This window comes from Perca flavescens, chromosome 6 (assembly GCF_004354835.1).
Source record: "Perca flavescens isolate YP-PL-M2 chromosome 6, PFLA_1.0, whole genome shotgun sequence".
Lineage (NCBI taxonomy): Eukaryota > Metazoa > Chordata > Actinopteri > Perciformes > Percidae > Perca > Perca flavescens.
The window spans coordinates 10,675,273-10,693,174 of NC_041336.1; the positions used below are offsets into that span (position 1 = coordinate 10,675,273).

General features: G+C 42.2%; 1 protein-coding gene across 1 annotated transcript in view; it reads left to right on the forward strand.

Annotated features, from left to right (window-relative positions):
• Positions 1 to 17,902, forward strand: part of satb1b (SATB homeobox 1b) — a 48,140-nt gene that overhangs the window by 25,613 nt on the left and 4,625 nt on the right. Inside the window, exons 10-11 of the mRNA XM_028579878.1 lie at positions 2,745 to 2,816; positions 3,391 to 3,585. Of these exons, the coding sequence (XP_028435679.1) occupies positions 2,745 to 2,816; positions 3,391 to 3,585 (267 nt within the window). The remainder of the gene's footprint in view (positions 1 to 2,744; positions 2,817 to 3,390; positions 3,586 to 17,902) is intronic.

The following is a 17,902-nucleotide window of genomic DNA, read 5'->3' on the forward strand; positions in this document are numbered from 1 at the left end:
GTGACAGCAGGTATGAGTGTTTTCAAGAAGCTGGAATGTAATGGCTGTGTTTGTGGTGGTGTCACGTTCTCCAGGCGCGTAACAAACCTCTTGAAGTCTGCCAGGTTTCACAAGCGCTACAAGAGTTTAAACAAATTGTTACTTATTTAGTTTATTAGAGTGTAAAAAAAGACAAATTTCTAGTGTACAAACACACTCATGCACTGCACTCGTTAGCTCACTCTGTTTACACGTGATGACAGCAAGTATGGATACAAGCACCTCCCCAGCACAATGTGTTTCTTTATACATGCCTCACATTCTCCTCCATTGTAACTCTTTCTGCTTTTTTTTTTCCTGTCCGTAAAAACATGGAATAAATAAAAGCCCATTCGTTTCTGTCAATGTGCGCACTAGAGAACATACTTTACATTCTCCCTGCATGTAAATGAGTTCTGCATCATCCCCGCCCTCACCGCACAGGTGAGAATGGTGCACAAATGATGGATAATTTTTGTGCTAATTTTGACCTTTTACCATGCATTAGGCAGCATTAACAGCCCTCCCATTTAAAAAAAAAATAAAGCTCACTCAATGATGACAAGTTCCGTGAAAGATCAAACATCGTTTAGTCAGTCCCAGTTCCAAAAACCACCGCAAATCAGTGTCCCTCACTTGAAAGGTATGTGGCGACTTTCTACCACTTAAGCCTATTTGAAGTGCGGTCAGCTGCATCTGGGAGGCGAGAGGGGCAGACAAAGGCCTCCTCTGTCCTGTCCCCGGTGAAGATTTAGCTTTTATTAAGAAAAAGAAAGACAGAAGCACAGGCCCACCCATTTTCAAGATGAAGCCTCCACCCCGAAACTGCTCAGCATGATGTCAGTTGCTGTCTTTGCAAAACTAAAAAGAAAAGAGTCGCATTCTGAAGCGGCGGTGCTGAACCTATGCAGGGCCACTTTGCAGTTCACGGGTCATCTTTACAATCAGAGGCTGTGTTAGTGCAGGACAGAGAGTCAGAGTAAGAGAGCTGGACCTTTGCAAAAGAAGGTTTTGTTTGGCTTGAATAACCCACTGTTAATGATTTTATTAAAATATCAGATGCAGAGACACCATTTGGAACTATGACTATTCTTTTTTTAGATTTTCATTAGTCCCGTCAGGTGAATCAGAGATCAACGAGCCACTTGCTTACTGAATGAATGTACAGAGGGACATTTAGCATGTCTGAGACCAGCTTACAGAGCTATAGAGATGCGTAACAATGCAGAATGAGATCTGCAACCTGAACAACACACAATGACTACTACAGCACATAGCATATTAACTATTTCAAACATGACCCAAAACTCAAAGCCTCTGGTTCAGATCACTTGGAATACTTTTGACACATCTATAGAATATCCCGAGGCCTAATATGCTTCACCTGTATGACTCAAGCCCTATCAACATTTATCATGTAGACCTGTTCCTACACAACATGATTCTCACACGCACACACACACACACGTTTGCACCCTCATACACCTGGCCATCTGCCAGCCTCTCCTATAGAGCAATGCGGTGTGAATCTAAGCACATAAATCAGCCAGGGTGGCAATTGAGCCAGAGACAGAGGAGGGTTTTTTATTGGCCTCATAAAAACAGATGCAGAGGTATGTTTCTCTCATGTGTGCTGATGGGTCGGCTCAACTCCCCCAAAGCCAGTTTGTGCACGTCCCAGCCTTAACAATTAGCTCGACATGGTAACCTACCGCTCAGACTGACGAGCCCATGTCGAGCTGTCGTAAAACAGGATGAAAGGCCCAGATATTCTCCCGACGTTCCAGTTTCACCACAAATTTTAGGATCATGTGATTGTCTTTAACACATAAAGGAGCTTGTATGAGTTGTCTAGACAAATATTTAAATACATATGTTTTTGGATCACAGACTGTGTCATGAGTTAGTTGTAGCTGTTGGTGTTATTGTGGTTTGTTTGAATGCCACGCACTTGTACTCGTACCCAACCCTGCCGATTTGTCTCCTTTCAAAAGGGCTCGTATGAAATGATTCATATGCTAATGGTTCGTGGGTAATGCTTTTATTAGGATACTTGTTACCTTGTCAAAGGATTTTCGTCAAGATGCAACAAGCCGCTGAATGAAGATGATTTGATTTCACTTGACTTGCATTTATTTTTTAATCACCAGCTTGATGTAAGAACAACACGTCCAAGTGTTTTTTAGCAAAGTAACGCTGGAGCTGTGTGTGGGTGTAAATCTACACTCCAGTGTGTGTGTGTGTGTGTGTGTGTGTGTGTGTGTGTGAGAGAGAGAAGAGATAGGTGTGTATGCTTGTGATTAGGCATGGGCCGGTATACGATTCTGACTGTATGATAACCTTCAGCAAAAATATCACGGTTTCACGGTATTGCGGTATCGCAATTACAGCTTTAAAATGTATTCTTTTTGAAATGTCTGGGTAAAAAAAACAAAAAAGACATCGAACACAATGTATTTCATTTTTTAACACACTGCACACTGGCAGAGAGTGGGTTTTCTAAAGTGTACTTTCTGTCCTTGAAGACTCCTAAAAGGACAGCTCACACCTTAGGAAATGGTATGTCGGAAATATTTGAGTGGTTTTGAAACTGTGACTTTTTCAAAACGCAGTATACCTTGAAACCGGTTACCGGCCCATGCCCACTTGTGTTTAGCCAGATTACTGTTAATTTCTCATCATGTGAGCCTGAACAAATAACGGTTGTGTTGTATTCCCGACTGCAGCCGCGGAGGGAAGACTGTAACAGCGTAAGGCCCGAGGACTGGAACCCCCGAACCCCCGTGGGCATTTCCCCTGTGAGCAAATAACTCCACACGCCTCACCTCTCTGCCTTCACCAATCTGAATGCACACATTCTCATAGACAATGCACACTCTGAGGCTTGTTATCTCCCAACATGCAATTCATTGCTAGTTCAGTATTTACATGGCTTTGAAGCAGGAAACATTAATAGTACCAGCATGTGAATTTATTTTTCAAGTGCATGGCTAATATTCATATTTTTGATCAGATTTAGTTTGAAAGAATGTCTAATTGCACCCTATTTTACACTATTACAAAGCTTAAGATTTTAATTACACCTAATGCTGATTAACTAGGTCAAATAGAGCTTTTGCTTCTGTGTGTGATTTTTTTTTTAGTCTAATTTGCTATCAGAATGTCTGAAAAAATAAAGGGAAATCGTGTTACTCAGTTACACAACACGTACAGATACACAGTATTTGTCGCACATGACTCTGATGATATTAAAACAAATAATCATCAGGAACAGTACAGTGACCCAGGACATACACACAACCAAATCAAATACAAAAGAGAATTATTAAGGTTTTAAATGGAACATATGTATGATTTTTTTTTTTTTTGCAGGATTTTCATCATTTCCGTTGCCCTTACTCTTTTGACCAGGTAAAACCGTCGCCTCTGCCCAGCGAGTGGAACGGCAAAACAGAGAGCTGCATCCTCAACATCAACTCCACCATCTACGACGAGATCCAGCAGGAGATGAAGAGGGCCAAAGTTTCCCAAGCCCTGTTCGCAAAGGTGGCCGCCTCCAAGAGCCAGGTACAGACACACACACACACACACACACACACACACACACACACACACACACACACACTGAACACCTCACTGAATGAAACAAAGACTTTGCTGTTAGTAGAGTCCCAGTCATTGTCTTTTACCAGGAAACTTAATTGACCACTTTCAAGCTTCAATTACAAAATACGAAGAGCTTTTTTGTCACCATTGAAAAATGGTCTTTATTCAGTATCCAAATAGTGTAGTCTGTCAAAATCTTATCATTGTGTCTTTTACCTAAGTAAAAAAAAAAAGCAACATCATGTGTAAATGCTGTTGATTATTTCATGAGATCTAGCTTTCTAAAGTAGCTCTAACAGCAGTATTCATGTGCCATAAATCCCAAAAATGTAATTCTAAACCTGCATACATAAATTATTCCACATACACCTATTTGACACAAGGTTTTGAGACACTTCTGTTGAAATAAGCCAATCCTTGACCTGAGAAGCATCTGGTGCACTTTACCTCTAAATACCACACACACACACACACACACACACACATCCGTCTATACAGAAAACAGCATCAAAAAGATCATAGAAATATTTAATACTAGATTCATGCAACATCAACATATTTATACAGGTAAAGGCAAAGAAGTAGAAAGTCAGTGCATCACTGCTGTGGTTTATGGACATAATGACACATGTCCTCTTTATTGTAGGTTTGGAGTTTAGCAGTCGACACTGTTTCAACACCAAACAAACCTGTTTATATTAGCTCCACTCAGTAAGACCATGGGGCCCCTGTTATCTTCTCCCAGAGAGCAGGGCGCTCACGCAATACAAGCTTGTGTGTGTTGGGAACAGGGGGGATAAAAGAGAAAACACACCACCAATTTAACTCTATATTAAAACCAATTTAAAAAATGTAGCACTAAGGAGTTATTATTAAAGGTTTTCACGTGTCTGTCGGAGGAGTTGGGAAGATTTCCACAATTGCGCTTGATGAAGACGATGGGGGGGAGAAATAGATCACCAAGGGCGGAATAATCTAGAAATATCTGCAAAGGCTTTATTTTTTTCTTGCTGATTAGGATGATTATACCCCCAGATAGCTTTGTTTTACCAAATTGCAGTTTGATGCACAAACCACTGTTTTTGTTAAGGAGTTCAAAGACTTCTTGGAAGGATAGAGAAAGAGAAAGGGGGAGAGCGAGGCGGTCGCAGTATTAACTCGCACATGTCTCTGTCAAATGAAGGTTTGTCTGGGAACAGGTTTCCGCCGTGCCTTCTCCACCTCACTCCCATCTTTCTGTCTTGCCCCTCTACCTCTCTCGTTCCCCCGATTTCTGCCTCTCTTTCACGTTCCATTCATGGCAGGCGGGTGTGAATGTGAATTGAGCAGCAGATAAGAAGTGTGCTAATTATGCCTGTGAAAGGGGGCCTGGGAGAGCACTTATCTCTGGCTCCATCTCGTAATGGGCGCTCCCCGGGCAGCTGGTCTCCCCCCTTACTACCCAGCCTGCATTGCCACAGCTACCAGCAGCGCCAGGCCAGGCCGCTCCTCCTCATCAGGACCCCTGAACCCTAAAAAAAAAAAAATCAGAGACCAGCACCCAGTTTTCAGTTGCTGATTCCACAAAAAAACCCATCTAAAATCCTTAAAGTGGGAAGAGGTTGTAGTTTTACCTATTAAGTTTTACGCTGTGGGCAGATAATTCAATTGTAATTTTTACTTCCCAGAACGTGCGTCTGTCCAACAATATGGGTGGAAATGTCTTTTGTCTATTCCCCTACATATGTACATAAGCCACAGGATTTTAATAACATTTCCATGTTATATTATTTTGACAGCAGTAGAGCTGCGTTAGATACTAGTCAATTAATTGATTAGTTAATGGACGGAAAATCAATTAAAAACTATTTATCTAATTTATCCATCATTTGAGACACTTTACAAGCAAAAATGCCAACATGTGCTGGTCCCATCTTCTAAAATGTGGGTATTTGCAGCTGTTCTTATTGTTTCTCATTTGCTGTTTTATACTATTGTAAATTGAATGTGTTTGGGTTTGGACATGTAATCAACCAACTAACTAATGGAGAAAATCATCTGTAGATTAATCAGTAATGAAAAATGCAATGTTTGATGCAGTCGTAGATAGAGCTGGGCGATATGGAGGAAATCAGCTATCACGATATTATTGATCAAATACCTGCGACAGTATTGTAGGGTTGACTATTGGTGCTTTAACAAAATATTTTCACAATTAGATTTTAGGTGAATAATCATCAACAATGTGAATATAATGATCAAGTGGTTAAAGGCAAACAATAGAACAGCTAGTCTGGTAAGTTGAGAAAATGACATCACTTTACTGTAGTGCAGCCTTTAAAACCAGGAAAAGACAACACGATATCTCATATCATGATATCAATATAACATCGATATATTGCTCAGCCCTAGTCGTACTACTATCCATAACATTTCACACTATAATGGTCTCAGATAGGTGAGGTGAGGCTGGTTTTAAAGTGCTTAAGGTCTAATATTAAATGTCACAGACAGGAAAAAAAACTAAACATCCAGAATATTAAGTCGCTGCTCCAGTTAGCTACTCTTTTCTGCTTAGTCCGAAGAAGGGGAAAAAAGCATGGTGGTGCCACTGCTGGAACTAAAGAAATGATTACTTCATGTGAGGTAAGGCTGGGCTACTGGGTGTTGAGTATGTCAGTGTTAATTGTTCATGAGCTTACTATAGTGTGAATCAGTCAGCCAGAAAGAATGGCAAAATGTATTTTTAAATGACATGTTGTAAACGGCAGCTTAAGTCCAGAGAGGTTTGCAGCCTTGCAGGAAGAAAACCACACTATCCAAGCCTTTTGGTAGAGTACCATATCAGCAGAGACGGCTGGCAACTGAGGTTGGGCGTGCAGTGTGGATGTGTTTGGTGATGAGGATGGAGGATGGGCTGGACTGGCAGGATGCCCATATGGGGTCCAGGGAAATAATGGTGGGGGGAGGGTGGGGAAGAGGCCTCATCACTGAGCCTGGCACCGTCCTGTCAGCTTGGTGTGCAGTTCAGTTCAACCCCTTCAGCTCAGCTTAGGATTTCCCAGCATGCTTACGCAAGCACAGGATCAGGTGACCAGGATCAGTTGGTACCAGTCCCGTAGATATGTGTGTGTGTGTGTGTGTGTGGGGATATGTGTGCACCGTGTAGTGTAGATATGTGCCTCATTCACACAGAGACAGATGATGCAGCTGACAAGGGAAGGACAAAAGCAATGGAGATCTGAGAGAAATGAGATGTGGAGTTGAAGTTGTGTTCCCCTGGGTAGAAAAGCAGTAAACAGGAGTTTATTGATTGCTGCATGCGCCACTGAGTGTATGCTTAGGTGTGTGTGCGTGTGTGTGTATACTGCATTTAGATATGTGTTTGTGTGTGTGCTTTTCTGTGCGTCAAATATGGGTTGGTGTGCAGGCACATTTGAATGTGTGTGTTTGTGTCTGTTGGTGTGTGTTTGTGGGGGTTCCTGGAATGCTGCCATCCCGTCCTCTCTTAGGGCTCGTAACCACAGCAGGCCTCTGCCACCCCTTAACTGCCCCCCCTTTCTCACACATATTCAATGTTGCATTTCAATCACTCTTTTACTGCCACAAATTCAGAGAGGTAACTATAGAGCATTGAATCTAACCCAAGCCATATTACTTTATCAGATTAATTGTCGACATTTCACGTTTTCAAGTTTGGGCGTACATTTTTTAAGTAAGTAAGCCATGCAGCAATTCTGATTTATTAGGACATATATTACATTTAGTCTTTGATAAAATCAGAATCATTATTCATGATCCATTCCTCAATGACTCAAACTGATCGAATGCTCCAAGAATGCTCCCTCTCCATTTAGCTTCAGGAGATGTCAGACTTGGAGAAAACAACTGTGTGTTACTGCTTCAAATCCAGCGATGACACTGCCAGAAGTAGCTACGTTCGCCAAACGGCCCATTTTGTTTTAGCCGGCGGAGGTGCAAGCTATGATTTGGATAGCCTGGAGTTGATGTCAACATTATTAACTGGCTCAGTAGGGCTAGAGCGCTATCTAGCAAGCTACTATGCTTTGTTTTCATTCACATTAACAGGGGAGGCTTGGTGTGTTGGCTAGCCTGGCAGAGAGGGCGGCTAATGTTCAGTTGAGCGATGGGAGGTTAGCTGAGGGTGGGGCGGGAGCGGGCTGGGGCCATTCCTTTGACACGATTTTTATGTCTAAACATCTCTGACACTTCCTGAGAGGAATTGTGCAACGGATGGAATCAGAGTCCCTTCTGTCATAAAACAAGCACCCTGGGAGCCCTGCTCACCACGGGGCTCAAAGCCCTCCGACTCCTCAATGACCAGAAGTGTACAGAACGCAGTCACCACCCTCTCCCCATCTCGCTTTCTCTCTCTCTCACTCGCTCATTCTCCCCTGGAAGAGGCTACGCTAATTACCCAGGCTCTAATGAGACAGAATGGCACTGATCTGGTCCGCCGCTGTGCCACCGGGGGGGCTGGGCAGGGGGGCTGGTGCAGTAGGGGGGAGAGCGAGGGGGAGGTTGGTGTATGCCATCTGTCACCCCCGCACTCGCCTGGCACGGCAGTCCCTGGAGTGGAGGGGGGTAGGGAGGGGGGTGATGGTGGGGTTGGGTGGGGGGGGGGGGAGTGCCTTGTTGGTCTGGAGAGGTGGGTGGAGGTGGGTGGGGGCGGGTGGGGACACTGATATGAGTAGGAAGGGAGGGTGACAGGATAACTGGAACTGCCTTCTTCATGTTTGGAAAATGACTAATTTCCTGTTACGGGTGGAATCCGCTTAGTGGTCGTACATGTTTTATGGAGACTTGAACGCTTCTCTTCAGTCTCATCTCCGATATTTAGCACATGACCCATCCAACCAGACCAGGCCAACGACACACACAGACACACACACACACACACACACACACACACACACACACACACACACACACACACACACACACACAACCACACGTATTACACACACCACTTCTATCATTCTGCTCCATCCAATGGCTGCTTAACAAGAGGGGCAGATGGCTGACCTTTTGGGTGTCTGTTTCTGGATTGTGACCGTTCAGAGGTTTGTCTGTTACTGAGAAGCCACTTGGGGGTCAGCGTGTTAGAAGTCATGTTTTGCATGAAGAGTTGTATACAAATGGCATTGAATGACATCCTAGGATAATAAAATTGATACAGTGAAGACGTTCATCAGATACTTTTTAATATCAGGAACTGCTAGGGGCTATGTGTTGGAGCGGCAGAGTGAAATTTTGCTGCAGAAAAGTTGTACTTTCTGTGCGATGGCAGGGCAGGCATCACAACGTCTTCTTTTTTGTCTGTGGACTTACAGTTCTCCACACCCCTCTCTCCCTCAAATTAGGCGGATCAGAGCAAGCATATCACAACCCCTAGGGATCTAAAAGGGCCGTGACTGTTTATTAATTGATTTATTTATTTATCTCATGTGCCTGCTTGGTTATTAGGTTGCCATGGGAAACAGGCTAGGCCAGATCCTCTCTATTATTAAAGACACAATTTCTTGAACTGGAGACCCAGCTGTCTGAATAATTAATTTAGCGAATGAATTATCTTGCAAACGGTAAGTCTTCCCCTCCCTCTGAAATGAGCCTTTCTCTTATTGTTTAATGGACAGTGGAATTCCCACCAGCCTGTTTTCTCTCCACTGCCTGTTTCATCGAACACTCCCCATCTTAGCAGGAGCCGGGGGTCTCACTGAGCATGCCCAGAGCACTTTGTGTCTCTCCCACTATCTCTCTCACTTACGCCTTACATGCCACCTCTCACCCCATCTGTCTCCAATTGCACAGCCCACTCCCTCCTCCTCGCCTGCCTCCTCAGTGCAGTCCAAACTAAGAATCTGCCCCCACTGTCAGGACTCCAAATTGTCTCTTCAACATCACCTCAAATGCATTATTATAAGACAAATGTTTTCCACTGTGGAGCAGGTGTTAGCCAGTTTACTAGTAAACTGAGCTAGCACTTTGCTAATAGTTCCATAGCCCTCTCTCTATTAAATACTCTTAAGGCATAACCAGTGCTCAACCTATTAGCCACAAGCCAAACCGTACTAGTCCATAACCTTTTCCTGCTTGTTAGCAAATGCTACCCTTGTCCTTGTGACAGGCACAGTATTTTGCGAGCTCTTGCTTTCCTGCAAATGCTCACTAGCTAACCCTCTCCCACTGTTTCCACTTCTCCTGACAGACCACACAGGGCTTGTTCTGAGGCCCATTCTCACTAATCTGATCAGGCAGGCAAATACGCCGGGAAAAACGCTTTAATGATCCCCCTAATTACCTCAAGTCAATACCAACTGTATTATTAGACTCTGGGAAAATATTCCATTAGGGTGCCCCCCGTGGGAGTCCCCCTTGTGCGCGCTGATGTCACGCGCTGCGCGCCCCCTACGCTTGTAATTAATTTTATTTACACACTCAGGAATGCACAAGGTCGCACCTGCAGCCCGGAGCCGCCCGACTCGGCCCGCCTAATCAGATCTGTCATAATTATCATTCTGCATGCTTCTGACACACGCCGGGAAATATTTCAATTTAACTACAGCCACTAGCTCCGGCAGATGCAGTCTGAGAGAGCGAGAGAGAGTGTGTGAGAGTGTGTGAGTGTGTGTGTGCATACAGGAGTGTGTGTGACTGTGAGTGTGGGGGAATTGCATGGGGAGACATTAGGACCTATCCATGTGCTCATGCTGGTGCTTGTGTGCACTTGGTTTTGCTGGCATTATTTGATCTCACCCCATCTTTCACCATCTCCTTTTTCCATCCTTATCTTTTCTCTCTCTCTCTCTCTCTCTCTCTCTCTCTCTCTCTCTCTCTGAGGGTAACCGATTCTCCATCCTCATCACTCTGTCTACATCATATTCTTCAGTCACTATTTTTGAAAATATACAAATATAAGTTGAGCCTGAAGGAGGATGTATAAGTTGCCTTTTCAGCCACGTACAGAGAGACATTTGAGATTTTCTGTTTACTTTTTTGCCACTTGTATAAATACTCTATTTTAAGTTGAAGATTAATTTCCAAGTTGAACAGGACACACAGCCATAGCGCTGAATAAACAACTGCATATGAAGACTTCTATTTCAGGACACTTTTTGGGGGTGAAAATTTGTTCAGTTTCATTAGTATCTGAAGCAAACTTGTAGGCCAATTAAGAACACTTATTTAGCTGACAGACAATTTGCAGGTTCTTTGCTATTTCAATTCCTAATTCAATAAGATCAGTCATGATTTATCACCTTAATTATGCTTTGATATTAGCAATTAAACCCCAGCTTTGAATTAAATCTCAATCAAGCTCTTGTAATTGATGGAATCGGACTGCATGTAGGTGCTTTCTGTGTTTGTAACGTTGCTGCCGTTGTTGTTTATCTCAAGCTCATCTTCAGTGTGTTTGTTGTCTTCTGTGCATTCATCTTCCATCTGCTTTAGCAGTATTGAACAGAAAAGATTATAAACAAGAGGTACATTTGTGGTGGGAGAACAGTGTTTGAACATTCAGTGTAGCTGTGCAGACAGTGCTGGCACCCAAATATCAGCCCACCACCAGGCTAAACTAGATTACGGTGCAGTTTCAGCAATACTAATATTTGATACAAAGAGGCACATGTACTCAATTTTCCGCCATTTTGTACTCATAAACAATCTGAAGTGCTTTAGTGGACAAAGAGAGAACCATTTCACTAAATGTGATATGGACTGATATTTAAAGGGATTTTTGTTACGTTCGTATGAATGAATGAATGAATGCCTTTATTGCCATTGCATGTTTACATACAACAAAATGTTCTGTCTCATAAACACATACTCACATACTCACACATTAAGATAGAAGAGATGTTAAATAAGGTAAAATATGATAAAATAAGGTGCTGTATAAAGAATTGGATAAAGTGCAAATGCAGTTATATATTAAAGCTAATTTGTAGATATTCAAATTAGAAATGTTCTCTCGTGTCTTTACTGCCGTTCTTGAGCAAAGCACTTATCCTGCTGAGCACCCAACACAAGTAGACCACTGTTGCACCGGGGAACTCCCACTATTGTTACTATGCTATGTGCAGTTGTGTGTGAAGAAGAACTTTGCTGAAAAAGAACAAAACGTGCAGTTAAAAAAAAAAAAACCTGCTATAACCACACAGATGTTTAATGTGCTCCATTTTCCATGGACTGGTCATTTGCCTTTGGTTATTCTTTATGCTCCATCTGCCTCTATTTGGTTGCACGAAAATTCCCCACACACTTTATTGGTTCGGCAGCCATGACGTAAAGCCTCAAACAACTGGTTGGTATTGTTTCTGGGAGCAAGTGCTGACACAGAGAGGGCCATTTCCTGCACAGTCATGCCTTGCCTCCACAATGTGTGTCGTGTTAGCTGTCAGTCTGTTATTGTTGTCGACTCGCTTATTGTATCTGGAGAGGTCAGGACCCCTCTTCAGAAAATGTTCACTGTTTGGCTAAGACTTTTCCATGTCGTAGCTCGAATAGAGATTAATTGTTTGGCATGTGTGATTCAGACTGGCAAATTTCTCTCCTAAAGCTCAGCCACTGACATCCTCACAAAAGAGGATAGTGACACAATCTGGCAATCAGAATCTGGAAAGCATCCACTCTGACAAGACATCAGAGTCATATCAACGTGATTTAATAATAAAAAGAATATCTTTTAAAGGCATGTTTCAAATGATTTAAGATGACTCAGTTTTTAATCCTCAAACGATTTCCTTACGAGAAAAGCAGCGTCATGATTGGTACATATGAGAACTAGGAAATTTCATCATCCATTATTGCGGTCGCAAATCCAACCATCCTCAGGGCCTATCTGTCATTTCAAAAAAGATGTCCGTTTGATCCATCTGTTTTGTAGTATGCCTCCTTATGAATACTCAGGACCAGCGTGTGAATTGGATTCAGATGGCGAGGTTATGAAAAATGATGCAGAGGAGAATAAAAATGTGGCTTAACAATAAACTCGACTCTATGATCGCATTGCGTGAACAGTCCTAGATTAAATCTTAACAAAGTGGTATATTTTTAGAAACATGTTCTTTTTTTTCTTTACACCCTCATACCTTATTTCATTTTTTCTTTACCGGTGTTGACGTCCACTAGTTTGAATTCGCAGAATGATTGGGATTGAGTAAAGATGGATTTATGCCTCTGAATTGTTTTAAATGCTCCATGGATATGGTCAAAAACGTTACTATACGTCAGGACATGGCGACTACATAGAGAGGGCCTTATAAACACAACGTGGAGCATGTTGAAAAAAGGCTCATTAATCTTATTTTCAGTAACGCTAGATAAATTAGTATTTGTGATTTAGCAAAGCCATTTCCAGGGCAAACCTATTCACTGCCAGTGAATGAATGAATGCAAACACGATTACTTTGGGTATACTGAATGCACAGCTCAGAAATTCTCTTTTTCTTTTGCTAGACAAATTTGTATGTTAGGATCTTGCTAGCAGTCATTTTTAGTTTAAACGTGGCCTTCGCCGTGACCATCTCCCTATCACATAGACAGTGAAAGAATATAAACACGATTGCTTTGGGTATATAATGAATACCCAACATAACCATCGTTATTCATCTAGTGTTGCAGTGGTGCTACGATAATCAACGGGTTAAATCCTACGTTGAACCATAAATGAATTCCTTAGACTTGCAGCCTTGATGATGAGACCACCAGAACACCTCAACACTCCATTAAAAGACTAAATAGACTTTTCTTCTTTGGGAGTTTGGGCCTTTGCTCACCTGATCCATCATCTAATGAGACAAACAGCACTTAAATTATGTGTATGTTGTTAATGCTGATGTTATCCCTGTCACATACAGTGTTTACAGTGATTGTTGCACAGCATGTTGAGCAAACAACTGTCACTGGCTGTGTAGACATTAAATACGAAATTGAATAAAGACACTAACAGACACATAAATAGGATGTTTTGGTCTGAGAGAAGGATACAATGGTTTTTTTTTTAACTATATTTTTAAGCACATCGTTGCTGTCCTTCCAATTTCCATTGCAGTTCAAATAAGGCCACTGACCCCATTTCCATTGTGATATCTTCCTCACAGTATGCCAACGTGCAGTCACTCAGCTGTTCTATTTGCATATAAAAAAAAAGAAATTAAAATAAAAAGATAAAATAAAATCTGGACCTGAATTTGCAGTCAATTATTGCTTATTGTTGCGGGAGATTCACATATGCCCTAGCATCAGGAACGTTTCAACACTCCCGTCGTCGTCAGCAGATGGCCGTCCACCATGGCCTAATGTTTTTACAACACAGCACACGTTACCTTGTGGGGTGAACGTGCACGTGCAACCGCCAGTTTGGCTTGCTCAGGGAAGAGAAACGTGTTATCGGCTGCATTTATCTGCATAGCGTTGTCTGCCAGTGTTGGTCCTCTGCCAGGTTCAAGGAGGAGGAAAGACAATAATGCATTGTCTTCCCCCTACTTTTAGCTCCCTCCCTTGTTCAGACACAGAAGAGGTTTGTCTGCTGCCTTCGAAACAGTCCTGTCCTCTAACCCGCCAGCCACAACAATGGCCACAATCGAATCTTCATCTGTGATTTTTTTTTCTTCTTCATTGATTTGATGTGTCATCTTGGCCTTTTGCCTTTTTTGTCCAAATGGTCCAAATGGTGCTCAAAATACTCCCATAGTCAGTTTCCGGGGTTGAAACTGAGGCATGATTTTTGGTCAGGCAGTAATCCGAGGAAGGAGGGTTAAAAAAAAATCAAATTGCAAATTGATGGACATCTGTTGGCTTATTTTATTTATTTATGTGTGCAGTGGCCGAGGTCAGCCTGATGGGGCTGATAACAAGCAAATGAGATTAGAGGGAAGGTGTTGGCCAGACCTTGTGACAGACCCCTCTGTCTGTCTGTCTGTCTGTCATTCCCTGTCTCACAGCAGAGCCAGTTGCTCATCAGCATTTCTCTGAGCTTCCATGCTGGGTGTGCTTGCAGTGGTAGTTTGGTGGTGAATGGGTGGATGGGTTGGGCGGTGAATACCATGCTGTTCTCTGACAGAGCAGGCCTATGCGCTTATTGGCAGCTTGTGACTGCAGCACTCACATACACGGTGTACCGCATTGCATAGCTGGGTGAATCTCGCGCATGAATTCAACTATTGTGTTGGGAGGAAAATATTTTTACCAGAACACCCGGTTGCTATTTATACCAGGAGCATACAATGGCCCGCTGAAGAGTTTATTACCCTTTTAATTTGGCACCTTATGACCTTAGAGTCCCATTAGCCTCTGGTCAGATCTGTGTCTGCTGTAAAACAAGAAAAGGCTGGTGGTTCTTGATTGCCAGTCCTGTTGTTTGAAACTAATTAATAATTAAGCAACGATGACCTAGAGGCATCGGATTATTGTGCAATATTGTCGCAGGTGTGTGCCAACCTAGCAAGATAATCCTTTGCCTGTCAGTACTTATTGCTCCGATGAACCTGTTTGCAGCATCTGTGACTTCAACTGAGAGATGTTTTTAGCATCAAAACAAACTGTCTTTCCAGTTCACTACTTACTCTGTGATTTATTAAGTTATTTAGGTTGGTTGTAATGCATTGGTTTACTTCACTAGGTCAATTGAAAGCCTTATCAGCATGCGTTTCTGGTATAAATTTCTTTGAATGTGTAGCAAATGTGATTTCTACCCACAATGGTCTATGGCTGCAATTATTTTCATTATCAATTAATCTGGCATTTATTTTCTTGACAAATTTTTTGTTCCTAAAATGTCAAACAAAAAGAGAGTGTAAAATGTTGACCACAAGAAGTTGTTTTTTTAAATTCTTTGTTTTCTCGGACCAAACGTCCAGCAGTAAATTTTTACCTTTGAGAAGCTTGAACCAGCGAATGTTTGTCATTTTCTTCTTGTTAATGAATCAAAATAGTTGAAGATTGACAATTTATCAATGGACTAATACTGTCAGCCTTAGTCTAAACAGTGTTTGAGAGGCTTTTTTTCACCCTAGATTATATCTTGTGGGAAAGACTCAGGACAAAAAAAGAAATTTAATTTGAAGATGCATCTCACAACTCGAACAAACAGAGTTCAAAGTAATTTCACAAAATGATTAAGTTGTTACGGCTAACATGATAGCAAACACTTGTTTTATCTTTATCACCCAGCAGACACAGAGCAACATGAGAATCCCGGCCAATCCAAGTCCACCATTTACTTCTTAACCAGACACGTAGTTACTCTTGCTGCCTGCTGTTCTGTGCTGGCTTATCTGCTTGTCTGACATGGTTTGCTGGAAATGTCTGCATGTGGTTTTTTGTAGTGATGATTGATGAGAAGTGTGACCAAGGTCCAAAATTAGCACCCGACAAATGTAAAAAGAGTAAAAATCTTCGTTGGCGAATGCAATAAATAAAGCCAGTCTCCATTGGCGGGTTGCCTACTTCACTACTACTAAACCCGTTGAATTGACACTTGACTTGACACTGGTGGCGGCATGCAACGTATGAAGGAGTTGATCAACGTAAAAGGAAAAATCCGACCTGCGGCCCTTTGCTGCATGTCATTCCCCCTCTCTCTCCCCTTTCATGTCTAAGCTAGTTTTTTTTTTTTCGTTTCAGTTTACCATTGGCAGATAGGGCAAAAAGTTAATTTAGGACCCTGAGTGTGAGACTTAACCATCCAATCCAAGTCTTATCTTTGTAAAATAAAACAATTCCGTTAATACTGTGTGTTTGCTGTCAGTGATAGTTATCCGTCTCATCAGTCATAGACTTTCTTATCACCAGTCTGGTTCCTGTCGCTGCAGTACTTTTTGGCCTGGATGTTGAATCTGTGAGATGATAAAATTTCTAGACTGAACACGAGTTGTTGTGAAATAAGGTGAGAGTGTATTCTGCTACCTGTTCTATTTATTTATAGAGTGCCCTTAATGATCTTCAACAGAACACAGAGTACGCTGGATTGAAGAGCCCTAGATTTTTGTTTTCTGGACTGTGTTGGAACACTTTAGCGGCAGGGGCAGTAAGTTCCATGATCCAATCAAGAGCAGTTGGTGCTTGTCAGCTGCGGTGGAGAGGCTCAACAAATTACATTAAATAATAAAGGGGGAAACAGATTTGCAAAAGCATGGTTATGTTGAACATGAATTCTTGTTAGTTTAGTAATTCTTTGGAAATAATATTGATATATATGCAGGGTTCAAAATGAACTTTTTCGTCCACCAGCCAAATGGCAAGCGAATGTTCAAATTTTACCAGCCACTCAATAGATGACCATTGTTTCTTTGGCTGGTGAGTGAAGTAACGCTACCAGCCACTTGCATATTTTACCAGCATTTGGCTAGTGGATTTTGAACCCTGTATATATGTGTACATCAGATATATTCCACGCTTTACATTGTTTTATGCCATTTACGATATCCATGTTTTGTTTTTCTTTACTGCCAGTTTACTGACAACACAGGAGTCAAATTGCTAACTTCTCTCACTCCCTCACTCTTTCTATTTCTCACCATCTCTCTCTCCTCTCTTCATCCCCGCTGCCTCTGCCTGGCCTGTGGAAGCAATGCAATTAGACAAACACAAACAAAGCTCTTGAAACTGCCATGGAAAACGCTGACTGTCCACTGTCCACGGTGCTGGCCGGGAGCAGCGCTAACTGCTGTTTGACGTACATCACATAAAAAAAAAAAAAAAAAAAAAAAAAACGTTTAGCAAATGTTCGTGTGATTCTTCCTTTCGCTCCTTCTGCAAAAGCTGAATGTCAGCTGAAGAACTCTAGAAATAAAGGCAGCAAAACGAAAAAGAAAAAGAAAAAGCCACACAAACTTTCACACTTGTGAACTAATAAACTATCAGTACTTTATTTCATCAAATGGACTTCCTGGCATTGAAACAGAGTTCACGTCGTGCCTTTGTTTGATTGGCTCTGCTACTTTGGGTTTAATCCTGCTGGTTTTGGGAGTGTTTGAGTTGGATTACTCCATCGTTGGGCCGGGGTACAGTTTCTCTGGCTTTGACAAGATGGTGTGTGGTGGTTTGTGTGTGTGTGTGTGTGTGTGTGTGTGTGTGTGTGTGTGTGTGTGTGTGTGTGTGTGTGTGTGTGTGTGTGTGTGTGTGTGTGTGTGTGTGTGTGTGTGTGTGTGTGTTCTCCCTCACTACCGAATCAGCTGAAACCACAGACAGCCCAACTGGAGCGCTGTCCAAATCCCTCTGCATGCAAATTAAAAACGCAACAATAAACGTGGCAAAGGAACAAGGTGGGCACGCA